Source organism: Paramormyrops kingsleyae, chromosome 5 (assembly GCF_048594095.1).
Source record: "Paramormyrops kingsleyae isolate MSU_618 chromosome 5, PKINGS_0.4, whole genome shotgun sequence".
Taxonomy (NCBI): domain Eukaryota; kingdom Metazoa; phylum Chordata; class Actinopteri; order Osteoglossiformes; family Mormyridae; genus Paramormyrops; species Paramormyrops kingsleyae.
Genome location: NC_132801.1, coordinates 8,079,090 through 8,095,319, shown reverse-complemented (window position 1 = coordinate 8,095,319; position 16,230 = coordinate 8,079,090). Strand labels below are relative to the sequence as shown.

Sequence of the window (16,230 nt, the reverse complement as noted above, 5' to 3'; positions counted from 1 at the left end):
CCTGGAGTTTTAGCTCATTGTTATGCAACTGATGCATGTTAAATCTGTCTTATATGCCGTTCCCTGTTTCACTTCTTATGTCGTGCTGAATCAAAACAGGCTTTGTGACATTTATCTGTTATGGAATCATTCGTGTAAAGTTGTCTTTCAGTAAAATGACTTAAATTCCCCAGTTAATTATTAGTCAAACATGAGCTTCCGGTTCATCTGCACCAGTCTTTGAAAATAGTGGGGTAAGGGCAGAGGGCCAATCAGAGATTGCCGACATTGTTATTGCCTACTGGGGGGGGATTTCTGCGGTTTGTATGGATTTCCCCCACACTGCCAGCCAGTGGGGGTGTTTTAAGGGGCTCAGCAGCATGTTGACAGTGTATGTTTCTTATGGGACATATTTGTGTTTGACGTATGAACTGAGTTACAGTGGAAAGTTACAGATCGTCTGTCCGTACAGCATGTTTGATGTCTGTGCAATGTGACACCACAGTGCCACACAGACCATTTACAGTTCTAGGTCCCTAAACTGGGTCTAGTCCTCAAGAGTTATTTAATTATTCTTGTTTTACCTTTGCAGTCATTTTAACAATATTTAAGTAAAAAAAAAAGGTTCTTTTTTAAAAGAGATTTTTCTCAGGCGGTGATGAACACACAGGAAGTCAAGTAGCGGCACGACATCAAAGGTCTTTCTGGCACCTGTTCCACTCGCAGTGACAGTCCCACACGTTTGTTCATTTAAGGTCATTTACCGCATATTTTCCCATGGTGCCTAACCGAGAAATGTATAATAATTAAATGCAACTTCACAAGGTAAAAGGTTACAACAACACCTTCATACAAAAACGGCCCCGGTAAAGCGAACCTCAAGAGCACTTCTGTTCAATTATGTTTAGCAAGAGTCAAACAGCCCTGTTTCAGAACACTGGATCACTGCGATGGTACCAAGTTTAATTCCGCATATCATATGTGCCCCATCAAATCAAAATGTATACAACACATTTAAAAGAACGAAAATTCACCAAAGTACAGTGCTGAATAAATAAAGACGACAGATAGATAGATAGTATTGTTGTGATATTTTTTAGTTTTAACTGTTAGACTTTATTCTTGAAACAGCTGCAGGTTGTTACTACTGTATACGTAAGTATAGCGAAGTTACCGGAAACAGCTTATTCTGCGGGGTGGACTAAAAAAACTGGTTTGAATGAGGATATTTACAGCTGGTTGTAGACTATCACATTTGGTAGAATATCTGCAGGGTTGTTTGAATACAACTTCCAGTGGAAAGTATAGAAGCTCTGACCCATTTGCATGGGTAATAAGTTCCTTTGGACATACAGTACAAGTTCCCACCTGGAAGATTGATCCTAGAACCCAACCTAAACAAAGGATGGAAAAAAGAAGCAAAGAGCTTTGGCATTACATGAAACACACATTTAAATGCTACAACACTTCTGAAGGAAGCCTTCAATGTTTCTAAACACCATCATAAAAGTTGTTAAACCACTTTCCTTGTTCTAATCATATTCTCAAACTGAATTGTTTCCCCTACAGACCAGCCAAAGCTTACCATTATCCACTACTCTCAGGACCAATACACACCTTTTGAACACACTAACAATCAGGACCTTATTTAGGCACATAACTGCGAAAACACGTGGACACAATTGACCAAATCCAATTGACAAAAAACATGCTATATATACTTTAACTCTCTTCTTATGTATTTGTAGTTGTTAGGTCTTATAACTGGTTATGGTAGCAATTGTCTGGGTTTTTTTCCAAAAAGAGTACAGAAAACTCCACAGTAGCGTTTTGTTAATTCCACAAACCCCGCACAGCTAAATCGTCGCCAGACGTTAATTAACTTGGTGTCCGGCAGACTCGTTAATGGCCGTGTTCCTGTTGAGTCTTTCCTACTCTACCCTTGACAGTCAACAAAGGCTGCCAAGGTCTGCTCATCAAACCCAGATGTCAAGTTTTCTAACGTATTTCACGGCAAAAAACTATTTTTACAGTCAAGTTAATTCAAAAGAATATTGTCTATATTGTAAAGTGGGAGGTGAAGATGTCATCCGCAGAAGGGCTGAACGGTCAAATCCCTGCTGTGGTGTGAAGGATTGGTGGCTTGGTGTGATGCACACCTGAATTCCCTCTAGGTGTACCATCCCGGTTATTGTACTAAAAACAAGTTACATGGTGATGCGTGCCAGTCGAGCCGTGTAGAAGTTACCAGAGAATCTGCAAAATGGAGTTGATTCTGTGTAGGGCAGGTTCCTGCTCCAACATGTTTAAACCTCCTCTAGAGTAGATACAAAGGTATTGGAATCCATAGAAATAAAACAGGAACTTTGTTCAGTTGTTCGGTGGGTAGCACTGTTGCTGCACATCCCCAGGATTGAGGACTGGGGGAGGGTTTTAATTAGTGATGGCCAAGTGAAGCTTCGTGAACCACTTGCTGTATTTTCTGATCCCACTAGATGGTGCTCTCTCTTCAAAACAAATGGGCTCAAAGTATGCCCCAAAGCAAACCAAGAGCGCCATCTAGTGGAGCCAAAAAATACAGCAAATGGTTCCGGAAGATTAATTTGTCTGTCGCTAGTTTTAATCCTTTCCCTCTTCTGTTTTTTGTGAAGTCCTATGCAAGTTTCTGTCAGTCCAAAGATATGCAATTAGGCACATTGTCCTCTGGGTGATGGACTGGCATCCTGTTTCACATACCCCCTCCCTTTTGTTGTATTTGCTGGGAAAGGGTCCCTAAGATACTGTACTATATAAGCAACTGATGGATGGATGGCCATTCTGAATGGCCAGCTAATCTGTAATCACAGGGGGTTCCTTTGAGACGTTGCTGCTCGGCAACCAGGGGGGCGCCATGTTAGTTTACAGTCAGTAATCCCAGCAATGAAGACACACCTATGCAGGGGGTTGCTAGAGATTTTGGGCCCCATGAAAGCATATCATATTAGGCCCCCCAGTCCAAACCAATCCAGTTATTTTCCTAATTTTTTAGGGCCCCTGTCACTCAGGGGCCCTTGGAATCATCCTAGCTTTCCTCCCCCTTACGGCGCCCCTGCACCTATGCACAGTCGAGCAATGACAGTGAATTTCGAAACGCACCGGTCACCGCGCACACTGTGCTCGAAGCACGCGGCTTTGCTTATCTACACTGTAGCAGAAGTGAAACCAGCTGAGATATCTTTACTATTCGCAAAATGAACTCTGATAAACAGGTGTTAATGTTTTCATTGTGTATGCTATTATATTCCGCACAGAGCACTTTCATTAGTTGACATTAACAGGCATTTTAATTTGCATATATCTCATTTGACGCTGCCTTGCAGTTCGTTTAATGTTCAGCCACCGTCAGGGCTTATTTCGATGCAACACAAAAATTTCCATTTCCACCCATTTGGTTCCCTCCAGCTAAACGAAAACCACAGCTTTATATGGACTGGTGTGTCTACATCACCCATTACGTGTGTGTGCATTTTTAGCTACGCAAAAGACGGTGACGAAAAAGTGCGTTTTCGGAAATAAATTCAAGATGAAGCTCAACGTACTATGCAACTGTCTCTCATAATTTCATTTTTTATTTACTTATTTTTTACTGGACTATCCTATAAAAAGTTATACTATATAAAACTAAAGTCAGTGCATTTGGCTTGTAAAGGGCGTACCCTCCAGCCGAATAAGCAGTTGGAAGATGGATAGTTCAGGGGCCTGTTATTATGGACTATTACAAACTATATCCTGTAAATCACGGGCTTCTATAATTGAAAGTCGAAAATGGTTTTTAAATTCGCTGTAGGTAATTTGCCTTGCGATTTCGGCAGCATGTAAGCGGTACTGAAACTAAACACCAAATGACTCAGAAATTACTGCATGGTGACTGGTGTGTGAGTGTGCCCTGCGATGGGCCGGCCCCCCATCCAGGGTTGTTCCCTGCCTTGTGCCCGTTGTTTCCGGGATAGGCTCCGGACCCCCCGCGACCCAGTAGGATAAGCGGGTTGGACAATGGATGGATGGATGGATTACTTCGATCAGCCAAACTCAGACGCATGTATCTCAGACTCTGTAGACTATCATCAAGATAAATGGCATAAGGAAACATAAAAGGCGTAAAAGATCAGCTTGATACCGTGATTAATATCAACAGGTAGGCCTAGTTTATGTTCGTGTATCAGGTGGCAATGAAAGGCTCACCCGTCACTGAGTGTACCGACTATTTTAATGTAATACTTTAACTTGACCATCCAGTTAGTAAATGTTTTACTATGGCAGCAGTAAATCAACTGCGTAAAGAATCTGTTTTGTTTTCCATCACGTTTTTGTTTACGCAGACGTTTGCAGACAAGCAATTAAACACTTTAAAGGATAATTGGGCTACAGTAACATGAAAGACAACTGATTTTTGCAGTATTAGAGTTAAATGCGTTTTTATAATTTACTTTCGAACTTAGGATTCTTGTAATGGCAGTATCACACGGAGTTTTAGCGCTTCATTTCTGATCCGCATCCGCAGTCTTCCTAATGTTTTCGTGCATTTTTCTTTTGTTCCCGATAGTGATCGAGGTCCCAGCCTTACATGCCGCTCCTGTCCAGCGTGGAAATCCCGCAGCGAGGGACCGGCGCGCGCTGCATTTCCTTTTTCCTCTTCTTGTTTTTCTAAAGCGCTTTTCGGCTGCGGGAAGTTTGAGAAGCTCCGAAGCTGATCTGAGCGAGTTTTTTTTATTATTATTTATAAACAGGGCTATAGACTACATTTAATCCGCTAAACACTAGGGGCGTTTTAATAATACATACACTGTTTTCTAATCGAAAGTGGAAAAACTGCCGTAATTTAGTTTTCGAGGAGCATTAACTGAGTGACTGTACGTTAAACGTGGCACGTAGATGTTTCATTACAAAATAATATCATGTAAAGTACATTGAAATACTCTGAACAATCTTGGAAGGAACCAGCAAGCAGGACACCGCATACTGAATATATATGGTATGGTCTCCTTTATAAAATGGTTGAATATTATCGGAATGTTGTATAAGCCTAAGCAAAGATTAATGTGCCTTGGAGAAATGATTGGATTCATAAATTAAGTGCAGCGTGAAGCCCAGAGAGAAAAACGAAGATAAGTGAAATGTTTAAAAGGGTATTTTATTGTTTCATCCGTGTTGATGTGTGTATCCTTCCTGCTGTGTCTTATAATTGCTGTGGTGGAATATATAAGTTTTATAAACGTAAAAGTGTAGTTATTTTAAACTGTGTGTGGAGAAAATGTAGTGAAATTGTGTTTATCATTAAGGGTGGTTGTTTGGCTACTGATGTCGATCTTCACTATTAAGCTTATTAAAATTAAAATTTATAAAGGGTCGCGGTGAACTTCGGGTACTTATGTGCATCTCTGTGCCTTTTATTTGACATTTTTACTGTGAATTACCGTCACGGTAAGATGATTTGGCATTTATGTTTTTCCGTGACTCACAAACCTTGCTAACTGGAAGAATTCTCTCCTTTAAAGCTCTTGCCCGTTGCCAAATCTCCCCAACCCGCCATGCTTCTGGCCTGGGTATGCCATATTTGGTGCCTGGGTGTTTTCCTTCCTCCAGCCAAGGCATCGACCCCGGGACCCCACATGTACCGAGCCTACGGGAGCTCCGCGTATCACAGTAAGAGTCGCTGTCCATTCCAGGGCGACGCTGTGCTAGAGCCGCGTCGGAGATTTGTGAGGCATAGAGCCGATCGCTGTCCGTCTCTGTCCTGCAGAATCCGCATTGCTGGAGTCGCTGCAGTGCTACAACGACTACTTCTCCTACATACGCTGCAGCTGGACGGAGAAATCTCAGGCACGGTCTCCTGTGTTGCTGCATCACCTGGACACCAAGAAATACAGGTATAGAGAAATGGTGGAGCTGATCGCGGAGGAGAGGGGCTGCTGGTACCAAGTAGCTGAGATAACCTGATAAGATAAGATAAGAACTTTATTTATCCTAATTCTTTTGTCTTAAACATGCTCAGTGCAACAAGAGGATTAAAGATGAGACGGTAAAGAGCTTAAAAAGAACAGTAGTAATAGTGCAAAACAGAATAACAAAATAAATCTAAGAAAGTAACAAATAACTGTAACAGATATAATAAAATAGCACATAATTAGTGCAAGTGGTTATGAAAAGTGACTTAGTGTTTGTACCGTGAATAAGATGATAGCAGCTTGTGATGAGGGGATGAAAACAAACATTGAATGGCATACCGGTGAGACATGCTGAAAAAGGTGAAGAAGATCACCTACAGAAAGGGGAAGAGTTATACACTCTTATTGCCACGGGTAGAAAGGATTTCCTGAGGCGTTTGGTTCTGCATTTGCAGGCAGTGAGTTTTGCTGCGTGTTCTAATGACCCATGATGGAGGCGTGTATGGGGTGAGAGGGGTTCTCCATGATACTGAGAAGCTTTTTCAGCATTCTCCTCTCAGACACCTCTGCCAGGTTCTCCAGTCTGACACCCAGGACAGAACCAGCCTTTATAATCATCTTGTTCAGCCTGTTGGCATCAGCTGTCTTCACCGCTCTGCCCCAGCACACAGCTGCAGAAAACACCACACTCTCTACTACAGAGTGATAGAACATAGTCAGCATTTTACTACAGACACTGAAGGACCTGAGTCTCCTCAATAAGTAATACCAGCCCTGCCCTTTCTTGACAACAGTGTCAGTGTTCTTGGACCAGAGCAGTTTACTGTCTATGTGAACCCCCAGGTACCTGTACTCCTCAACCACCTCAAGATCCGTTCCTCTGATGGTTACAGGGGTGGGAGGAGGAGCTACAACCAGTTCCTTTGTCTTTGTGATGTTAAGCTGTAAATGGTTCAGCTCACACCACTCAACAAAGCTGTCCACCACACTCCTGTATTCATCCTCTGGTCCATCCCTGACACAGGCCACAGTCATCAGAGTATTTCTGCAGGTGACATGACTGAGACCTGTACCTGAAATCAGTGTAGAGGGTGAAGAGGAAGGGTGATAGGACAGGCTGCTACCAGCTCTTCAGCCGGACATGCTGTGGTACTTATAAGTAGAAGATTAAATCTTGATTTCTCTCTCCCACTCTCCAGAGAGTCCCCATGCCTGCCATACCGACCCTCTGTCCACCTTCCGGGTGGCTGGACCACCTTCCACTGCCAATACAACACCACCATGTTTACCATGGGAGAGAATGATGGATTCCTCTTCAGGACGCCACATGTACACCTGCTGTCCAGGGTGTTCAACCTGTCCCGACAAGGTCAGTCCCGCGGTGGAGGATAGTCATTCATAGGTTATATTATCCAAAGACTTCTAGAGACTTCAAGACAGTTTTATGCCAGAAACTATTATTCAGATTAGAACAAGTAATCTGCAAAGGCTTGATCTGCAAGCACAAAAACTCGGTTCTCCTGTGCAACTACTTGGCAGATTCTTTGGTGAATGGCTCTTGGTATGAGGCCAGAGTAAGGTCCCAGGTAGAAAGGGGAGCCCGACGTGACTGGAGCCCCCTGGTGCAGTGGAAGACTAAAGACGGTAAGTGATTACAGAATTGTGGGGGAAGCACTATGGGAGATACTGAAAACATCTGTGTGTATTTACAGCTCTGGAAAAATTTTAAGAGACCACAGTAACATTTTTAATTTCACTTATTTCTCAGTTTATGTGAATGCGTCTGTGTAAAATATTTTTTTTTTTTTGCAAACTGCAGCCTCACTTTTCACTCTTCTCGTTGGTGAAGGGCTTCTTCCTGCTTTATGGGTCTTTAAGGGCTTCTTGTAGTCCTAGCAGTGCACTTCACACCACTTAATGCTTCCCATTCCTTTTGAAGGTCACTTGAGGTCATCCTTCAATTCATGAGGCACTGATGGATAAGCTGACAGTCATCTCTGCCATTAGAAAGTCACTTCTACCCTCTGCCTGGCTCGTTTTTTGGTCATTGCCAATGTCTCTTTCTTCACCTTATTCTTCTGTACTGCTGTCTTAGAACCTTTGAACCTGGAAGCAAACTGCTGCTCTGCGTATCCTTTAGCCAGCAGAATGAGGATTTAACCACAATTTTAAAATTCAGATTTAAAAAAATTGGAGTGGTCTCTTAGCTTTTTCCAGGAGCTTTATGAATAGGTCTGAAAAGTATTGTGGGAAAAAAACAGAAAGAAATTAAAACTTTTCCTTTATATGGAATAACAGTTTTACCTACCAGTGTCAATTTTTTAGATACCTTTAAGATTTTCAGTTTAGACTGTTACACGGTTTAGTGAGAGTGTCTGGTTATAGAGGTAACATGCTGGGTCTCTTTTCTTCGCCTCTGCCAGCCATGTTACCAGGTCCCACTAACCTGCAGTGCCTCTCTGACGGGGAGCTGAAGGTGCTCTGCAGCTGGGACCTGAGCAGGGAGCTGGCACAGTTTGTCACCTACAGGCTCCGGTACCGCGGCATGGCCAAGTGAGTCTGCCTTATGAAGTTTGGGATTTAAAGCGAGAGAGAGAGAGAGAGAGAGTGGGGAGAGATATAGATACCTAATCTGTGTGTGTGTGTGTGTGGATTAGGTTTATATTACAAATCAAAAAACTAAAAATGCCAAAAGTCTCATATATTGTTTGGTTAGGGCTGGGTATCGATTAAGGTCATCATGTTGTGATTCGAGTTTTCCCCACAGAAATGAACAGAGAGTCCCCACAAAAATATAATTACAGACCCGTGTGTGTGTGTGTGTGTGTGTGTGCACGTGCTTGTGTGTGTGCATTAGGTTGGCACAAAAACTTTTTCTTGAAAATGATGCCAGAGATGGCTGCATTCTCACCCCCCATTTGTAAGACAAAAAGATGGAAAAATTAACTAAATTGTGTAATATTTAGGGGCTACACAGACTACCTGAAGCTTTCATCATTACAGGTGATATTCGCGGTGTGGAAACAATCAGTCAGTCATGCATATTATTTAGTCGAAATAATTGTCACAGCAACCACATGAAATTAATTAAATATGCAAAATAAATTAACAACAGAATGTCCAAAATAATTAATAAAAAAATGTTGCAGTTCAGTTTTTCCTGATAGACATTAGTCAATATACAGCATAGTCTTCATAACCCAACAAACTACACGCCCAGGCTTCAGCAAAGACTGTCAATTATCAGTGAAGCTCAACGCATAATTAATGGAGTATTAGCAAATAAACTTGTCAGCATGTCATTCAGGTAGGCCTCTTCCATCTGACAGCCCAGTCTTTTTCCAGCATTCTTGCTAGGATCAGGACACTGACGCCAAAGTTTCTGTACGACTTGGAACAGGACCTGCTTCTGTTCCTCGTCTTTCCTGGATCAATTTCATGCCACTTTCTGCACTGTTATTGGTGAATGTCAGGGTAGCAACAGTTCCTTGGGCAGCTTTGTAATGTTGATCGCCTTTCCATGTAGCAGGAGATGATGTCAGAAATGAACCATTAAGTCCTCGAATTTGGAGGAATTTCTTTGTGTTGCTGGTGACAAATGAGCACAGTGATTTCTTTGTGTCATTCAGCATCCAGTCTGTGAGACGGTTCATCAGTTCCTTCATTTTCACTCACATTTTTGGACCATGCCCATTTTCTCTGCGTCTGTGACAGACGGGTCAAAGCACGCTAGAGAGACTAAGGGCTCCATGAGTCAGAGCCGCTTTGCCAGATGTGCTGCTTCATGGCCCGACGGCTTTTTGATGGCATTCTCGCCATCCGAAAGGATCTTCAACATGCTTCAACTCACGCAGCTTCTCAACATTTATCTAAATTCCTTTTTTAATGGTAAATGGTAAATGTCGCCATTGTAAGGTTGCACAATGAACCTCCATCGGGTCAGTGTGACGTCCGCTTGCTTCCCCCTGTAAAGTGACCCCGGATCCCTGCTTTGCCCAGGTTTCCGATCTGCAGCCAAAAACACACAGGTCTGGATAAGAAAAAGCCTCAATACAAAAGGCAAAAGAGAGATAAAACCACTTGTTTAAATGTTTGTTTCGATTGTTAAAGTTAGAAATGCTGAGTTTGTCACTCCGGAGACGAGCACTTCCACATTTCTTACCATGATCAATTGTGGCTTTTTTGCTGGATGGGAGGACAAGTTCCTCAATAGCCAGAGGAAGCGAGAGTCCACCAGCCAGAACTGCTGCTGTTGCGGACAACTTTCTGCTTATTTAAGGCCTCCACCATTCTGCGTAATGCAGACCGGGAGCTGGGAGGGAGCAAAAACGTGGACTGTTTGCAAGTCCCTGAGGACCGGATTGGGAAACACTGGTATAGTAACAGTCAGTGTTCCACTGCAGGGCTGATGAATGCCCTCACATCACTGCTTTGTCCCTCTTGCTCTGTGGGCTGGCTGTGGAGCCCCAAGCTCCTGGCCTGGGATTTGGCTCATTGGCTCGTGACGGGGAGCTTTCGGCTGTTTTGGTTGGTACTTAGGATGACAGTGCGACCCTCCAACCCGTTGGGATGACATCCCCCAGCTCCTTGTGTTGTCTGTTTTCCTCCCTGTTCTTCTGTCTTCCCTGTGTCTTTCCTTCTTGACCACGTCCCCTATTCCCTCGCCTTATTACCACCTCTCCACTTGTCTGCCCCATGGTGCGATCTCTCCATCCGTGTTCTTCTCGCCTCCTCTTTTCCCTCACCTGCTCTCTCTTTCTTTCTCTTTCCCCCCCATCTCAGGAACGAGCTCTGTGGTGACTCCGAGGTCAGTGTTAAACCCGATGAGCCAGCATTGCAGTTCAGCTGCTCCTTCCTCCTGGCCTCACAGCACAGTGTGCTCCTGTTGAACCTCACCCCCACCTACATCTACAGGTCGTTCCCTGTGGCCGAACACAGTGAGTGGGCTCCTCTTTTGAGTCCTCCCATTCTCCAGGGAACTGTGTCCTTTTATTGGTGCCCTTGATTAGTAGCACTGCAGTGCCCATGCCTGTGTTTGGATAGATGGTCAGGCAGTGATTGGTGATTGGTTAGTTTATCTGTGATGAAGCAGCAGCCATCAAACTCGATAACAGGTACCTAGATGGATAGAAAATCTAGGGTGGGAAGATGGCTACAGGATTTGGCTTGCTCAAATCCTGTGATGGAAATTTGTGTTGTACCCTTGAACAAAGTGGAAATGTTGAGAGCCAGATTCAGGGGCACCAGAGGGGCATGGATACCCTAGCAGATTCAGGGAGCACTTTTTAATAGCTCTATGTTTTTGAGAAACTTGGATGTACTTCATTTAACATTTTGCCTATACCCCACCCCCCACCCCCCACCAGTCTGGCTCCCCCGCCCCGACCCTGTGCAGGTTAAAGAGAAAGACGGACACTGGAAGTTAAGTTGGACCCCATCAAAGACAGAGTTGGTGCCAGTCATTTATGAGATATGCTACTGGTGCATCGAAACACCGGTGAGAGTCTGTCAGTCTGTCTATGACAGCGTGTGTGTCTGTCGGCCTTTATGTATGTCTCAGTCAGTAATAGTCTCTGTCAGTCTCTGTGAATCAGTCAGTCTTAGTCTTTGCCAGTCACGTTGTCTCAGTCAACCAGTCTTAGTCTCTGCCATTCTTTGTGAATCAGTCAGCCAGTCTTAGGATATTTCTCAATATGCATACTTGACCGTACTTGTATTCTCGTGTACCTGTCTGATGTCATCTTCCATTGCTGAAGACCAGTTCCAATACTCAAGAACAGAAGTACAGAGAATGATAAAAATCCCTGGATGTCATTATTGCCCCGCCCCAAATATCCAGGATGCACTGGTTGCATCTCCGCCAAACGAGACCACTCCTGTGATTCATTGCACCCCGAGTTCGTTCTTGGGAGGCAGGTTAGCAAGGTTTTTGCCAAGACCACAGGTGCGATCTTTGCGTTCTAGGTATTGAGAAACACCCTTAGTCTCTGTCTGTCTCTCAGTCAGTCAGTCAGTCTTAATCTCTGTTAGTCTTTAAATTAATGAGTCACTTTGTCCCCTTTGGTCCCATTGTCACTCTCATTTTCTGTTAAAATGATGTCTGACTCTGCGGGTTAGGCCACTGTGCCCATAATCTCAAAGTCACCAGTTCAAATCCTGTAGTCAGCAGAGTGATTACAGGGACCGTCTGACCCCACCATCTCAACAAAGTATATGTTGCTTTGGATAGAAGTGTTGGATAATTCATGTAGTTTGTGTATATGGCACTCAGTTAAACTACTTGCTGTCTGTCTGTAACAAACATCATTCTATTATAGTGTTTGTTATTATCATTTAATGATTGTTAATCATTTATATTAAAGCTGTTAAGGTATGTTAGGGTGTTAAGGTATAGTTACATGCTTATGAATATTCTGTACATGCATTATGAATGTGCAATGAATGCTCTATGAATGCATTATAAAGGTATTATGAAAGTACAGTTTATGCAAAGTGTTACCATTTGTTCTTAGTTGCCTTAATCATCACTGTCCTCATAGTGATTATGTCAGACTGAAAACCTTTGTGGTCTGTCTCTGAACTTTTCCATCTGTCCAGAAAGAGCGAGACTGCTACAATTCATCTGTCACCTATTCAGACATCAGTCAGGCGTCTCTCTGGAGTGGGTCACGCTACATTGCCCAAGTGAGGGCCATGATTGGCCCTAGTGAATACAGAGGAATCCCTTCTGATTGGTCAGAGCCAGCAGAGTGGACCACACCCCTAGGTAATGTTCCCTTCATCCATTGGGTGAAGCCTAAATATCTATGGTTACTCACTATTATGTCTGAATGTCCTCTTTGCCGTAATGATGATAACCTTTTTTATTGGGACTGGAAGAGAATTAAATCTCTTCAATGCTGCATACAAAACAATAGTTTAAAATATTAATCTTAAAAATTGAATCAAAATGTAGACAGTGGTGTGTAGGGTCTTTGCTGTAACATTAGTCATTCCTGGAACAAATGAGGGTTGGGGGAAATGTAAAGGAAATCTGGCCAATGAGTCACACACATTCTCGGCAGCTCTGTGCTTGCAGTACAACCCAAACCACCAGTCGTGGCCATTTTGTGCCCCTTAGGTGATTCACTTGCTTGTGCTTGTTTTCTTTTTGATGATGCCAAGAGCAGACTTCACATCAAAGGATGTTCCTGTATGATCAGACGTCTTTGTGTGTATTCTCTGCTTTTCCGTCAGCCGTCAGCATCCTGGTGTACTTCGTCCCTGGGGCCTGCCTGATCATATTCGTCCTCATCCTTCTCTATGGTCTCCCACCCTGTTCCAGGTCTCACTCTCCTTACTTACAGTGCTGGCTTTGCACTTAACTGGAATCAGGCTTCTGTCACTGATAACTCTTTTCTTTTTCTGGACCTCATTCAGGAGCATTCAGTCGTGGTTTAAATCCATCCCGTCACCTTTGAAGAGCAAAGTGTTGAACATGGCAAGTTCTTCTATCATTTTTTCCCTATTTACCTTCCCTCGTCTCTTATGTCATCGCCTGTCTATCGGCTACTCACTTCGCCGGGGTCCCTTCGATATCGTTGATCTCGCGCGGCACTTTTCCCCAAGAGAATAGCATTGAATATAATTTGAAAAGTGAAACTATGCAGAGCGATATTAGTTTAATAATGTCCACTCGGCCTTAGAGGGGAACAAGCCGTAAATCACTTTCATTACAGTCCCTTGCTGTGTACCAAAGAGACCATCGCGGGACAGAGCTGGTGTTCCCTTTCCCCATTTACACGCCCTTATTCCCAGCATTGGGCACGTCATTCCGTGATAGTATAGCACCCTCTGGGGACAGAGGACCGTTTAAATGGAAATATACTTTGAACCCATTTTTCCTTCGTAATCTTCATGTTGGGGCTCAATTTCTGTTCATAAAGTTGTTTGCCCTGGGATTAGGTTAGTCTTACTTGTGATGGGTTGACTGGTAAATTGGTCAGTTTTTGCCCATCTTCGGGGCCATGGGCCACCTTTGATTCGTGGAAGACGCTCGCTTCCTAAGTAAGGCGGATGTTGCGCCGTTTGCTGCAATGGGGACCGCAGCGTGAGCTCCACGGTTTTCACTTCCTCTCTCTCCTCCTCTTTTTCTTCCTGTTTTTCTTTCTTTTTGTTCCTACTCTCACTCTTCACCTCCAGAGCCACTTCGGTGCGAATTAAGCTTCCCAGACAAGGCCCTGCAGTCGTCAGATAAGGCATGAAGACCTTGTTGAGCGTGATGTGTCAGGGAGAGGCGGACGTGCTAACGCCTCATCTTCCCACAGGGGTTTCCCGCGAGCTGGCTGGCTGTGTACAGGGAACAGGACCAGGCCCCCGTCAGCACTGTGGAAATGCTGGAAAACGCCCAGACACCCCCAGCCTGCCTCGAGTAAGTGTCTCGCTTGGCAAAGAGGAAGCAGTGGGCGGGGCTTGGAGACAATACTGGAATCATGCGTTTAAAAAACAGCAAGGATTTGCGTGTCAACATGAGTCGTACTGTCTCTCCAAATGTAGGAGTCCCAATCCCAGCCTCCTCCGCGTGTGTGGTGCTCGCAGGTTCTCCCAACGCTGGGCAGATTTCTACCCGCATCCACATGTCCCCCACTATGTGATAAAAACCTATTATTTTGACGTTGTGGGGACCATTTTTCAGGTCCCCACGCAGATCTCTGAATGGAATCAAAAGGCTAAAAATGCCGAAAGTCTCGTATTTTGTTTGGTTACTTATGTCTAAGAGTCCCCACAAATATAATTACAAACCTGTGTGTGTGTGTGCGTGTGCATGTGCGTGTCCTGCACTGGACTGGCATCCCTCCCACGGTGTTTCCTTACCTTGTGTTTCCTGGAATCAGCTCCTGGGTCCCCTGTGTTGGATAAGTGGTGGGTGGATGGATGGATGGATGGATGGATGAATGAAAAAAGAAAAAAAAATGTACCAGGATTTTATTTTATCTTAATCTGCCAACATCATCTGAATTCCAGCATAGTGTATATCAACAACATGCTTCAGAAATGTATTTGCTTAAATAAAAAGATGATTAATGGGAAACTTGAGCCAGGTTTTATTTAGAAAAACCTTAATGCCACTTAATGGACTTGATTTACTAACCCCCCCCCCCCCCCATCCTTCTCTCAGTTTGTCAGATCACCACAGCCAGCCAATGTGGCTGATGTCTGCAGATGACATGGGACTATACCAATGCATCGCTGAACAGGGGTGGGAGTCGGCCCCAGATCGCGGAAGACAGCGCCGCAATGGGCCGAGCAAAGACACGCCTCTTGCATGTTTGGCGCTCCCCTTTATCATCGGTCCTTCAGGCTTTCCCCTGCCAGACGGGCTGGCCGTCAACCATCTCTGTGGAAAAGACGACCCTTATGTGTCTCCTGCCTGCCAGTCGGCACTTACCCGCTGTGTCTTGCAGTATGTTGAGGTCCCCTCGCCCTCGACTGGCCCCTGTCTGAAGGCCGCAGTGGATGAGAGTCTGGAATCCTGCAAGCTGCAGCCCCTGTTGAATTTGGACAGTGACTCCTATACCCCGGCCTGCACCCCCTTGCTCACCAAAGCTCCGTCACAGGTGTGATGTGTCCTCAGGGCTGTTGCTATGGAGGTCTGTTGCCAATCCCAGTCAGAGGGGCCCTCTCAATTAAGTCTTTCCCACTGGACTTAAAGGACCACAGAGCAGGAAAAAATGCACCACTAGAGGGCAGCATAGAGAAACAGGCTCTATTTTTCTAAGAAGAAGCCTTAAGAGAAGACTACTGATGCTAAAATTACCTGGGATTTTGTCGCCTAATTAATTCTTTGCGCATATTATAGCATTAATTGATATTGCACTGGAAGCTCAGTATTCTTAAATTCCATGAAGCTTCAAAACTAGGGAGAAATTCTTCAAAGACTCTGAGAGTATCTTGTAGCCACTGTTAGAAAGTGCCAGTAATCTTGCGGCCGACGATAATCTGTCCGATCAGTGACACAGACTAAGACTTCAGCGAATCGGTATACCACTGAGCTTTTGCTCTCTCGCTGATTACATCTTCTCTTTACTGTCTGTGTATCTCGAACACAGACGCGTGTGTGTTTACATATCCTGTGAAGCAGATTTTTGACCACAGACCAGTTTTTATGTCGGATAAGAATCAGATTTTATCTGTGAACTCAACATCCTCCACATTAAGACACGGATGATTTTTTTTTCATCTCATCTCAATTTTCAACATTATGGAACACTTATTGCATTTTTTTGTACAGAAATGTGTCTCATATTACCTCTGGATTCCAATAAAATGGCTAATTACATCATAAAAT

The 16,230-nt window shown here is 44.0% G+C and overlaps 1 protein-coding gene and 1 long non-coding RNA gene across 2 annotated transcripts; one reads left to right on the top strand and one right to left on the bottom strand.

Annotated features, from left to right (window-relative positions):
- The first annotated feature begins 3,516 nt into the window (after window positions 1-3,516).
- Window positions 3,517-16,229, top strand: LOC111845258 (interleukin-3 receptor class 2 subunit beta-like). The gene is made up of 14 exons (XM_023814560.2): window positions 3,517-4,153; window positions 4,562-4,990; window positions 5,514-5,661; window positions 5,759-5,885; window positions 7,103-7,272; window positions 7,443-7,547; window positions 8,327-8,456; window positions 10,686-10,840; window positions 11,270-11,400; window positions 12,501-12,669; window positions 13,140-13,227; window positions 13,323-13,383; window positions 14,210-14,313; window positions 15,061-16,229. Exons 2-14 carry the CDS (start codon window positions 4,988-4,990, stop codon window positions 15,503-15,505), a joined length of 1,836 nt encoding a protein of 611 aa, XP_023670328.2. The 5' UTR covers window positions 3,517-4,153; window positions 4,562-4,987; the 3' UTR covers window positions 15,506-16,229.
- On the bottom strand, window positions 12,667-15,432 carry LOC111845259 (uncharacterized). Its single transcript, XR_002838579.2, has 3 exons — window positions 15,331-15,432; window positions 14,757-14,788; window positions 12,667-14,122 (listed from the first exon to the last, which is right to left on the bottom strand). It is a non-coding gene; the product is annotated as an uncharacterized lncRNA (long non-coding RNA).
- Window position 16,230: the final 1 nt, after the last annotated feature.

Bases quoted from the DNA above. Each gene is read 5' to 3' on its own strand.
- LOC111845258 (XM_023814560.2), top strand. The intron at 5,662-5,758 runs GTAAGAGTCGCT...TCTGTCCTGCAG, and splicing joins CGGGAGCTCCGCGTATCACA to AATCCGCATTGCTGGAGTCG. The intron at 11,401-12,500 runs GTGAGAGTCTGT...CCATCTGTCCAG, and splicing joins ACTGGTGCATCGAAACACCG to AAAGAGCGAGACTGCTACAA.